Source organism: Crocodylus siamensis, chromosome 14 (assembly GCF_052110815.1).
Source record: "Crocodylus siamensis isolate JL-2025a chromosome 14, ASM5211081v1, whole genome shotgun sequence".
In the NCBI taxonomy this organism is placed as follows: Eukaryota; Metazoa; Chordata; order Crocodylia; family Crocodylidae; genus Crocodylus; species Crocodylus siamensis.
Window position 1 is genome coordinate 11,901,882 of NC_143408.1, and position 12,938 is coordinate 11,914,819.

The 12,938-nt window shown below is 48.9% G+C and overlaps 1 protein-coding gene across 7 annotated transcripts in view; it reads left to right on the plus strand.

Annotated features, from left to right (window-relative positions):
* NDUFA11 (NADH:ubiquinone oxidoreductase subunit A11) overlaps positions 1-12,938 on the plus strand; it is a 73,518-nt gene that overhangs the window by 7,777 nt on the left and 52,803 nt on the right. Inside the window, exons 5-6 of one of the 7 annotated variants that reach the window (XM_090027801.1) lie at positions 198-294; positions 4,228-5,251. The exons of 3 other annotated variants lie outside the window; for them this stretch is intronic. In XM_090027801.1, the coding sequence (XP_089883927.1) occupies positions 198-294; positions 4,228-4,265 (135 nt within the window). In that variant the 3' untranslated portion in view covers positions 4,266-5,251. Of the gene's footprint in view, positions 1-197; positions 408-4,098; positions 4,135-4,227; positions 5,252-12,938 lie in introns of those variants that run through there. 3 more of the 7 variants (XM_090027800.1, XM_090027803.1, XM_090027806.1) reach the window with 3 other exon arrangements.

A 12,938-nucleotide genomic window follows, 5' to 3' on the forward strand; every position in this document is an offset into this window, starting at 1 on the left:
CAGCAGTGAACTGTGCTGTTTATATAGGCGGCCTGCTGGCTGCTTGGCTGAGTCCTTAAAGTGGCAGGCACCAACAGTGCCCTGCCACACTCACCAAACCCTGTATCCCTACCACTACTGCCAGATCCTGCTACCTCTACTAGACTTTGTGTGGCTGCTGTGGTCCCCAGACCCAGCAGTGCTCCTTCCCTTGCCAGATCCTGTGCTGCTGCAACCGCTGCAGCTATAGGAGCCCAGCTCTCAGACCCCAGGTTGGAGCCAGCCTGCAAGAAGCACCATGGGCCTGGGCCCCAGGTGAGTTTGAAACCCCTGTTCTACATCACCAAACTAGGAAGTGTAATCTCTTCCACCTTATTCTGGGAACCTGTGGAACCATTGCCTCCATTATCTAATTTACCTCTTAGTGTTAGGGTGTTGTTGAGCTGTAAGGCTGTGTGAAACAGCACCCTTCTGCTTCGGCTTCTGTTTCAATGGAACAGTGTTGTGTTTTGAGTTTCGTTTAGTTTTGAAAGCACTGTTCTATTTCGTTTGGTTGAAGCTATTTCGCTGATCGATGCTGTTTTGATGTTTTGCCCATGGGCTACAATGGGGAAGCATGAAACTGCCTATAACTTTTTAATTTCTAGCCTGATTCGGATGAAACTTGCAGGGATGGTAGCCCCTTCTGAGTGCTTGAAGCCTGCCAAGTTTCAAGGAGAATAGGTGAAGGGGTTTCTGGGAAACCACCTCAAGATGCTGACAAGCAAAACTGTCACTTGCCAGCAGTGGCAGCCTCCTGTGATCCAGCAGGGAGTTCTGGGAGCTAGCACCCCTGGGAGGGCTGCTGGGCTCTGCCAGACTCCTCCTGGGGGTGCGGGTGGGCCCCTAATCTGCCTGCCAGATCAGAGGAGGCTGCTATTGCTGGCTGGGACTGTTGCTGAGTGCAGCCTGCACCCAGTACCAGGAGAATTGGTGCTGCTGCTGACAGCACCAATTCTTTCATGCCTTTCTGACTTTCATGCCTTCCTGACTTCTCTGAAAGTGCTGTGCAGGATAGGGTAGGATTCTGCATGGCTAACTATGCAGACCGCAACCTAGCTGAAGCAATTCTGCTTCCATAATTTTCTTTGAACCTCAGTGAAGAAAGGCATAATTCTTGGAACTGCTTGTACAGCATGGGTATGGGATGGGTCTCAGCAATATAGTGAGTTTCCTTTTCTCAGAAAAGAGTGAAGTCTGAGTAGTTCTTTGGAGTCAGCCATGCTGGGAGTGTGCATGTTGACAAATACTTGAAAGAGAAAGAAACTACTACAATAATAAGTTTTATGATCCACATGTCCACATGCTGTCTTTCAACCCAGCCTGTCAGGTTCTGTGTAGCCTGTTGCACAATGGAACCCTCAACTGATGAGCTTGGTGAGTCCTGGGCGCTGCCTTCTGGGTGGGTGCTTCTCCCCCCCTCGTGAAGTATGTGACAAATTATTTGGCAGAGAGGAGTTGGAAGTGCACAGAATCCTCTATGGACTCAGCACAGAGCATGAATAATAGGGCTGTGCAAAGCTTTGGTCCCTGATTTGATTCGGCAGAGATTCAACCCGATTCAGTGGCTGAATCTCTGAATCCAAATCTAATGAGGAGACCCTTTAATATGTCTTAATCGAATCAGAACCCTCTGAATCAATTCGGAAAGATTCGGCAATTCGGACATAGACACAGCTTTAAATGTTTTTTCTGCGTACCTCAGGGTATCAGGCGGCTCATGAATGCTGTGATGGTGGAGCAGATGGAGCATCCCACAGGAGTATGGGGGGGGTCCCCAGTGCACTTGGCAGCAGACCTGGGAGGGACCAGAAGCACTTCTGGTCCACTGGGGAGCCCCCTATTACTCCCCAGCTTGGTGACCAGTGCCTCCTGGGTCTGGGGGGGCACCTAGAGTCCCCCTGCGACTGATCACCAAGCTGGCGGGGGGGGGCCCACCACACTCGGGGAAGGGGGGACCTAGAAGTGGACCAGAAGTACTTCCGGTCCACTTCTGGGTCTGCTGCCAAGCATGCGGGGGGCCCCTCTATACTTCTGCAGGATGCTCCATCTGCCCTAGCATCTCAGTGTTCACAAGCCGCGCCTGGTACCTTGAGGTATATAGAAAAAGCATTTAAAGCTATGTCTATGACTGAATCGCTGCTTCTCTGAATCAGCATCGAATCTTCAGATTTGGATTTGGCCCAATTGAATTGGGCGCAATGATCTGAATCACTGTCACTGATTCAGGCTGAATATGAATCGAACATGGCCCATTTCTCACACCCCTAATGAATAAAGGCATGTTGTATGGCTACTGCTAGGGCAAAAGACTTTTCGTTGCACTCCCTTTTGAGGTTCAACAACCTAAACCTGGGCATCTTTTGAATGACCTACAAGATTTTCCAGATTATCCTTATTTAGGTTTCCTATACAGTCTTATCAGTCACTATCTATACATTTACCTTGTGATAATGCCCTATAGAGGCCATACGTCATAATATTAAGTTCCATTCCAAGTGAGGCCTGGATCAGTGATTTAGCAGAGCCTTTGTGTGGTTTGTATAGGCACTAAGTAATAGGTAGATTAACACTCCAGTGAGGCCTACCATATGCATCATCCCATCGTATCAGGGTCTGTGCAGCCTGTTGCACAATGGAACCCTCAACTGATGAGCTCAGTTAGCAGGAAAGACAAAAACAGCCTAGAACAGTGGAAGAACAGAATAGGAATTAATAACAGAAGCTAGATGCTTTCAAGGTGGGAGGGTTGGATAGGATGTACCCTAAGGTACTAAAAGAATTTGCTGTGGTATTTTAGACCCATTATCTATCTTTTTTGAGAATTCACAGAGGTCTAGTGAGGTCCTGTATGATTGAAAGAGGCAAATATAGTGCCCATCTTTAAGAAAGGGAAAAAGGAGGATCTGGGGAACTACACACTAGTCAACCCAATCTCAGTACATGAAAAGGCCATGGAGCAGGTTCTCAAGGAATCAACTGTGAAGCTGATAGAGCAAGGTGATTAAGAACATGCAGCATTGATTCACTAAGAGCAAGTCATATCTGACCAACTTAAATTTCCTTTTGTAATAAGGTAACAGGTTCTGTGAATGGGAGAAAAGTAATAATATGATATACCCTTGCTTTAGCAAGTCTTTTGACAAAGTCTCCCATTGCATTCTCATTAAGCTAAGGAAACACAGCCTAAAGGGATGAAGGTATTATAAGGTGGCTACATTACTGGTTGAGTGCAATGATCCAGCCAGTTCTTTGTATGATAGGATTGAGTGCACACCTATCGCATTTGCAGCTGACACCAAGTTGGGTGGAGATGCAGATACTCCAGAGGGCAGGGCTAAGATCCAGAATGATTTGAATAGACTGGAGAAATGGTCCACAGTACATCAGATGAGATTCAGCAAGGACATGCACAAATACAGACTGAGGAATGAGTAGCTAGACTGCAATAATGAAGAGAGGGATCTGGGGGTTATAGTAGACATAAGCCAAGAGTGCTCTTGTTGGGGGAAAAAAAAAAAAGCAATATTATTCTGGGTTACTGAAAATCAAGGGAAGTGATTCTTCCACACTGTTGAGACCTTACTTGGAGTAGTATGTCCAGTTCAGGGCCCCATACTTCAAGAAGGATATGAACACATTGGAAAGAGTCCAGTAGAGAGCTATAAAATTATTAGAGATCTAGGAAGCATAGCTTACACTGAAAAGCTAAAGGGGCTAGGGTTATTTAGTCTGTAGAAGAGAAAAAAGTCTTCAAGTACCCAAGGGATGATTATAGAGAGGATAGACATGGGCTCTTCTCTGTGACAACAGGGGACAGAACTAGGACAAATAGCCTCAAGCTGTAGCAGGGGAAATTTAGGTTTAGTTTAGGAGGAACTTTCTGGCTATGAGGGTACTCAAGGATGGAACAGGGTACATAGAGAAGTTGTAGAATCTCCATCCCTGAAAATGTTCATGAGCAGGTTTGATAGACCCTTGGCTAGGTTGGTTTAATCAGGGATGAGCCTGTCTTGAACAGGGGACTGTTCTCTAACTTTGTGAGATCCATTCAAGCCCTATTTTCCTATGATCCATCAGTACATATGCCCAGACCTTTGATGCAGATGATGAAACAAAAAAAGAATTCTACTTTAAAACTTGATCAAGTCCTGTCATCTGTCTCCAAAGAAGATAAAATAATTCTTCTTGGCAATTTTAATGCTACAGTGGGAAGGGACTCTGAACACTTGGGAAGAAAGTGTTGAGGGAATGTCAACTCAAATGGAATTGTCCTGGACAAAGGCTCAGAATGTGATACAGTCATGAGGAACTCTGTTTCACCAAAGCACCAAATGGATGACATCCTGAATGCATACCCATTTGAAACACTGGCACCTGATTGATTATGTTATAATGCATACTTGGGACCATCACAACTTATTTGTTACTAGAGCCATGATGAGCACAGATGATTGCTAAGTGGATCATTGTGTGATATTGTATGTCATGTCCATTTGTATCGCACTAGAGTGATGTAAACAAATTAAGAAAGAGCTTCAATATCAAGCGCTTGACAGATCCTTCTAAAAGCAATAAACTCCATGCCTCAGTGAGAAATCTGTTTTCCCTGATAATCTTGACACCATTGATCATTGGGGGTGCCTTTCTTGAGCCACTCCATGAAGCATGCAAAGAATCTCTAGACTTCTTCACCAAGGAACGTCAGAACTGGTTTGATGAGAGAGATTGGGAAATTCAAGCTCTCACTGATAGAAAAAAGAGAGAGAGCCTTTAAAACTTGGCAGAATGACATCAACTCCAAACAGAAATAAGCTATATTAAAGCCAACACCCAGAGGAAGATTTGAGAGCAAAAGTGGGAGGACAAAGCGAAAGAGATGCAAAAGTTTGCCAACAGCTATGACATGCATAGCTTCTTCAGTGTAACCGAAGCTATCTATGGGCCAGGCAAACAAGAAGCCATTCCTCCGTGGTCCAGAGATGGAGTAACACTCTTTAGAGATGGCATCACCATCATTGCATAGTGGCAGGACCACTTTCAAGGACTTCTGAACTCAGATTCTCAAAGATAATACCATCAAAACCATTCTACAACACCCCAGATGCACCAATTTATCAAGAGACCTTGAAGCAGATGAAAACCACATATTGTTATTCTGAAAATCTGGAAACATGGACAGAATTCCAGTCACCTGAAATGCCAAAATGTCATATTAAAGAAAGGAGATAGAGTGGTTGCAGCAATTATTGTGGTATTGCGCTCCTATCTATAGCTGGGAAGATCCTTGCCCTCATTCTCCTCAATAGACTCTCCCTCCTTACTAAGATTCTGCTATAGTCCTAGTCTAGTGTCATGCACCAAGGCTTACGCAGTCTGACAAATGGTTAGTGTGTGCCCCAATAGCCAGAGGGCTGAGGGGTAGCTGAGTCAAAGCCAGAAGGTCAGAGTCCAAATCGAGGCTCAAATGACAGGCCGATCAAGGTCAGGGAGCAAGCTGGGACAGGTACCTGGGAGAGCCGAGTTTCAAATAATCTGAGTCATGAAACAGGTAGAGGATGAAGTGTGAGCAGGGCCAGCGACAGGTGTTCAGATCTATGATCAGAATACAGGAGCAGGGAGACAGAATTTAAAAAAAAAAACTTATAGAAATATCAAAATAATATATATTTCTTTTTTTAACAGAAACTTCCCACTAAATCCAATGATCTATTACATTTAACATTAAGACACTTTTCCCACTTCCACCAAGTGGACCAAAAAGATGTATAATTTCCTCACCCTAAATCTCATTTAACACACTATTATTCAAACATAGGGGTTGAAACAAAGCAAAATAAAACAATAAAAGAAAACAAAAAACAAGAAAACCCAGAAAACGCAAAAAACAAACAAACTGAAGAGCACAAAACCATGTCCATTAATACCGTGCACAAGGAAAAAAACCGCCCTGAGTTGTGTACATTCAACATTTTGCACAACATTCATGGAACTGCCCGCAGGCCCTCTGCCACTCACTTTCCAGTTTTTGCCTCCTGATTCTTGTTCTCTTGCATAGCACAGGTTTAACTTATTCAGCCCTGTTTAGAATGTCTTTAACTGGTAGCTCAGCGTAACTATACACAATCACTTCCCTTGATTTCCAAATCGCATCTTTAAAACAAATGTTCAATTTCTGTCCTTTTCTTGCACGCAATTTTCCGGTTTATGGGAGCTCATCTCGCAGCACCTTCTCTTGTGTTACAGCCCATATCCCCATCAGTAATCTCAGGAAAGCGTCCTACTCTGGTCCATACCATTTTTATAATATGACATTCTGAGAAGGTATTCCTCTAATTCTTCCTCTCGATAGTTGGCCTTTGGGCACTCCATCACACTACTATCTAGTCCCTGGGGCCTCTGTAGCTGCTGGACTGGAAGGATCTGGTGGGCCATCAGCCATTTGAAATCTGTGCTTTTTCAACAAATTGGTCTTAAAAATGTCACTCCTCATGATCTCTCCTTGTACATTCCACTTGACTGAGACCATCCTTTGACCAGACAAACATACAAGGTGCAATAAAAGTTCATATATTTTGCAAAGATAACCAAAAATATATCTGGAAAACACTATCCCTCACACCACTGTGTCCTATATAGCACCTCTCTCACCAAGCGTTCCTGCTGGGACTGCCAAAAGAAGGTAACTTTCTGGATCTTGTACTTTATCCTCCACTGAGGTGGAAAAAACCATCTCTGTGTAGAACAGTAATGAGAGGGATAAAGAATGCCTTGATCTACACTTACATTTGAGGCACCTACAGGAGGCTTCAAATGCCTCTACACAAGTGCTCAAAGCATGGGGAATAAGCAGGAGGAATTCACCCTCCTGCTAGCTAGGGAAAAACCCAGACCTAGTGGGGCTCATAGAAACCTGGTGGGATTCTACCCATGACTGGGCAGTGAACATTCAGGGATACAGACTGTATAGGCGAGACAAAGGGGGGAAATGGGGGGGGGTCTATGTGTCAAAGAGCAGTAAGTGTCCTCAATGACCAGGATGGGGTCGGAGATGGGGCAAACTGAGGCGCTTTGGGTAAGAACGCAAGGGGGTGTGGGGAAAGGGATTTGATAGTGGATGTCTCTTATAGACCGCCTCACCAGGGGGATGAGCTGGACCTGGAATTCTCAGGTCAGCTTATGGAGGCTGTAAAGTCAAGGGATATGGTTGTCATGGGTGACCTAAACTACCCAGACATCTGCTGGGAGGAGCAGTCAGCTAGGTCCGACCACTCCAGTAGGTTCCTAGCTGGGATACAGGACCTTCACCTAACCCAGGAGGTGCATAGTCCCACCAGGGGAAATGCCTTCTTGGACTTGGTCCTTGCTACAGGCGACAACCTGGTAAGGGGTCTGTGGGTATTTGACCACCTGGGTGACAGTGGCCATCGCCTGTTGGAATTTACTATCCAGTGCAGGGTGGTGAAAGCAAGCAGCAAGGCAGAGGTCCTTGACTTCAAGAGGGCTGATTTCTGTAAGCTACAGCTTCAATGAGATGGGAGTCCAAGATGGGTGGTTGTTCCTCAAGGAGATGATCCTCCGAGCTCAAAGGGAGTCCCAATGCACACCAAGGGGAGCAGGAGTGCTAAGAAGCCCCCATGGCTCAGCAAAGGCATCCAGGGATGCCTGAGGGCAAAAAAGATGGTGTACAAACTGGAAGCAAGGGGCTATCACCAAGGAAGATTACACCTCTCTTGTCTGGGACTGCAGGGAGGCTGTTAGGAAGGCCAAGGCTGAGATGAAGCTAGGGTTAGTGACCAGAATTAAGGATAATAAAAAGTCCTTTTTCAAATATATAGGAAGTAAGAAGACATTGGGTAGCATGGGGCCCCTACAGTATAGGTTTTGCAATCTGGTGATTGTGGCAAATGAAAAAGCTGACCTCTTTAATGAATTCTTTGCCTCCATATTCCTGATCAGGGACTGGGACATTTCCCCCACTAGAATTGTGGGCGGACCCAGAGGAGGCACCGCCATGCCTAGGGTCAGGGATGACCTAGTTAGGGAACTTTTGGAGGGGTTGGATGTATTTAAATCGGTAGGTCCAGATGCTCTTCACCTGAGGGTGCTGAGGGAATTGGCGGGGATCGTAGCGGGGCCCCTGGCACGACTCTATGAGCACTCTTGGGGCACTGGTCAGGTACCAGAAGATTGCAAAAGGGCCAATGTGGTCCCCATTTACAAGAAGGGGAAAAAAGAGGACCCCAACAATTACAGGCCAGTCAATCTTACCTCGGTCAGTGGGAAGACCTTTGAGAAACTTATCAAAGAGCACATCTGCAAGGGCCCAGCAGGGGAGATAATGCTCAGAGGCAACCAACATGGGTTCACTGAAGGCAAGTCCTGCCTGACTATAGTTTCATAGTTTCATAGTTTCTAGGGTCAGAAGGGACCTGAGTAGATCATCTAGTCCGACCCCCTGCATGGCAGGAAAGAGGACTGGGGTCAAATGACCCCAGCAAGGTATTTGTCTAACCTCCTCTTGAAAACCCCCAGAGTAGGAGCCAGCACCACTTCTCTTGGAAGTTGGTTCCAGATCCTAGCTGCTCTGACGGTGAAGTAGCACCTCCTGATACCAAGCCTAAATCTACCCTTTGCCAGCTTGTGACCGTTATTCCTGGTCACTCCTGGCGGTGCTTGGGGAAACGGGGACTCCCCCAATGCCTGCTGATCCCCCCTGACTAGTTTATAACAGGGCACTAGATCCCCCCTCAGCCTTCTCTTTTGGAGGCTGAACAGGTTCAGGTCCCGCAGCCTCTCATAGAGCCTGTCCTGCTGTCCCCTGATCATGCAAGTGGCCCTCCTCTGGACCCCCTCCATGCTGTCCACATTCCTCTTGAAGTGCGGTGCCCAGAACTGGACACAGTACTCCAACTGTGGCCTGACCAGTGCCGCATAGAGGGGGAGGATCACCTCTTTGGACCTGCTTGAGGTGCATCTGTGGATGCATGACAAGGTATGGTTGGCCTTCCTGACTGCCTCCCCACACTGCCGGCCCATGTTCATCTTGGAGTCAATGATGGCTCCAAGATCCTTTTCCGCCTCTGTGCCGACAAGAGGGGAGTTCCCCAACCTGTAGGTATGGTGCCCCCAACCTGTAGGTATGGTGCCGGTTGTTCCTTCCGAGTTGCGTCACTTTGCACTTGGCTGTGTTGAATCCCTTCCTATTCTCATCCGCCCACCCTTGTAAACTGTCTAGGTCCGATTGTAGCCTGTTGCTTCCTTCTAGTGTGCCCACGTCCCCCCACATCTTAGTGTCATCAGCAAATTTGAACAGGGTGCTTTTTACCCCCTCATCCAAATCACTGATGAAGATGTTGAACAGTGCGGGCCCGAGGACCGAGCCCTGCGGAACCCCACTGCCCATGTCTTTCCAGGTTGAGAAGGACCCATCCACCACCACCCTCTGGGTGTGGCCCTCCAGCCAGTTGGCGACCCGTTTGACTGTATGGGCGTCGACACCACAGTCCCCTAGTTTCTTAATGAGAATGGGGTGAGAGACAGCGTCGAAAGCCTTCCGGAAGTCCAGGAAGGCTATGTCCACTGCTACCCCTGCATCTAATGATTTGGTGATCTGATCGTAAAAGGCCACCAGGTTGGTCTGACAGGACCTGCCACTGATGAACCCGTGTTGGTTGCCCCTAAGCATGCTGTCCCCTGCAGGCCCCTTGTGGATGTGTGCCAGAATAATTTTCTCAAACAGCTTACCTAGGATCGAGGTAAGACTAACTGGCCTATAGTTTCCCAGGTCCTCCTTCCTCCCCTTTTTGAAGATGGGAACCACGTTGGCCCTCTTCCAGTCCTCCAGCACCACACCAGAGCACCACGAGTGCTCATAAAGCTGTGCTGGGGTCCTGCAATGACCTCAGCCAATTCCTTTAGAACTCTAGGGTGGAGATCGTCTGGACCGGCTGACTTGAATATGTCCAGTCCCTCCAGAAGTTCCCTAACTAGTTCCTTACTAACCCTTGGCCCAGGTATGCCTCCCCTGGGGCCCGAGGGGGGCCCAGCAGGGAGGTGACTGTTCTGGTCCCTACTTAAGAAGACGGAGGCAAAGAAATCGTTAAACGTGTTAGCTTTGTCGTCTCGTGTGACGACCAAATTCCCCAACGCGTCCTGCAGGGGCCCCACATTACCTGGAACCTTCTTGTTACCCCCTATGTATTTGAAGAAGGACTTCTTATTATCCTTAATCCGGGAAGCTAGCCCTAATTCCATCTCTGCCTTGGCCTTCCTGACTGCCTCCCTACATCCCCGAGTGACTGCAGTATAGTTATCCCTGGTGATGTTCCCTTCTTTCCAATGGGTGTACGCCTCCCTTTTAGCAAGGAGACATTCCCTGACTCCAGCTCCTCCAAAAGTTCCCTGACTAACCTGATTTCTTTTTATGATCAGGTCACAAAGTCCCTGGATGAGGGTATCGGGGTGCATGTCATCTCCCTGGACTTTAAGAAGGTCTTTCACATGGTTTCCCACTGCATTCTCTTAAAAAAACTTGGTGACTGCGGCATAGATACCTACACAGTCATATGGGTGGCAAACTGGCTAGGTGGTCACACCCAGAGAGTGTGGATGGGTCATTTTCAACCTGAAGGGAGGTGGACAGTGGAGTCCCGCAGAGCTCGGTCCTGGGGCCTGTACTGTTCAACATCTTTATCTGCAATCTGGATGTGGGTGTGGAATGCATGCTGTCCAAATTCTCTGATGACCCGAAGTTGTGGGGCGAGGTGGGCACTCTGGAGGGGAGGGACAGAATCCAGCTAGATCTAGACAAATTACAGAAGTGGGTGGATGAGATTAGGATGGAATTCAATGTGGACATGTGCAAGGTACTGCATCCAGGGAGAAGGAACCACCAACACACCTATAGGTTAGGAAACACCCTTCTTGTCAACACAGTGGCAAAAAGGGATCTTGGAGTCATTGTTGACTCCAGGATGAGCATAAGCAGCCAATGAGAGGAAGTGGTCAGTAAGGGACAGTGGTCAGTAAGGCTAACTGCACCCTGTCGTGCATCAACAGATGCATCACAAGCAGGTCCACAGAGATGATCCTTCCCTTCATTGGTCAGGCCACAGTTGGAATACTGCATCCAGTTCTGGGTGCCACACTACAAGAAGGATGTGGCTAGCATTTAGAGGGTCTAGAAGAGGGCTATTTGCATGGTCAAGGGGCAGTGGGGAAGGCCCTACGAAGAGAGGCTAAAGGGCCTGAATCTATTCAGCCTCCACAAGAGAAGACTGAGAGGGGATCTGGTGGCTGTTTACAAACTCACCAGGGGGGACCAGCAAGAATTGGGGTAGGCTTTGTTCCCCCAGGTGCCACCTGGGGTTACTAGGAATAATGGCCTAGTAAATTGTTAGAGAGAAGGTTCAGGCTGGACATCAGGAGACATTACAGTTAGGGTTGCCAGGCTCTGGAATGGACTCCCAAGGGAGGTGGTGTTCTCTCCTACCTTGGGGGTCTTCAAGAGAAGGCTGGACACATATTTGGCTGGGATTATATGATCCCGGCACCCTTTCCTGCCCAGGGCAAGGGGGTGGACATGATGATCTGTTTAGGTCCATTCCAACCCTAAGCACTTCGAAATGATGACCCTAGCTGACTTCCTGTCCCTGGGGCATGGGGCTGGACACAGAGATCTTCCAAGGTCCCTTCCAGCCCTAATGTCTATGAAAACTATGACCCCAGAGTGGGGGGCCATGGGGGAGGTCTAGGGGGCAGAGCCTGGGAGCAGATGCCCAGCACCCCAACCTTGGGCTGTTCCCCCACAGGTCTGGGGGCTGTAGTGACCCCAGAGGATGGTGGCCTTGTGCTGCAGCCACCTGGGATGGCACTCCCCATGGAGTGCCATTCCATACCTAGGGTGGCTCCCCCTCTGTCTGCCCCAGTGCAACCATAGCATCCCTGTGAGGCATGTCTGAGCCCTCAGGTGCATGGTGCAGGGGAGAGTGACTGGGCTAGGTCAGATGGTTAGCAGTAAGTCTGGAGTAGGGGCCCAGCCAGGGGTCCAGCACACAGGAGGTCCTGTGGGGCCATGGGTGGGGGCATGGATGTGACCACAGGGTCCAGTGGTTGGTGTCCTTGGCCTTCAGTTTCCGGGCGTGGAGGGTCACCTGCTGCTGGAGCAGCTCAATGCACTCCTCCTCCAGGGCTTCCATCCACGCCCAGTGATCCCACTGCGCCTGGTCCTACACCATCTCCCAGATGATATCCTCCACCCACCAGGCCTGCTCCCACACCTCCTGCCCCTCTACCACCACCACCAGCCACTGGAGCAGGATGGTCCTATCCAGGGTGCATCTCTGGTGCAGCTAGATGGCTTTAGTGCTGGATGGCAGTGACCCAAAACCTGCATCCCCATTGGGAATGATGGGCTGTCACCTGCATACAGACGTTGGCCCTGTAGAAATGAGAGACAGAAGCCTTTTGTGAGAGTTGGTGACATTTCAGGGATAAGATGCTCTGCACCAAGGGCCATGTGTTGCCCAACCTCAGATCAGGGGTCAGCTGTGCATGGGTGCCCAGGGACAATGGTAAGCTCGCTGGGCAGACTTGGGCCCACTCAGCCACCAGCCAAGTCCCCCATCCCTGCTTACTCCTGTGGGGGTGGTGGGCCAGTGGGTGCTGGCTGCAGGCAGCCTTCCTTCCCTGCCCTCTTCCCAGGGTGGGCTAAGCCAGGCTGCTGGCAGCACCTGCTGCTGCAGCTGCAGACCCTGCTCCCCATTCTCCCCTTGCAGACCACCCACTCTACTGTTGTTCTGCCCAGCCCATGGCACCCAGGCTCAGGGTGTGTGGGACTCCAAGGCAGCTGGGGCAAAAGGCTGACTGAGCCCCTGCCATCCTCGCTAGGGGCTACTTCAGGGAGGTGCCCCAGGACT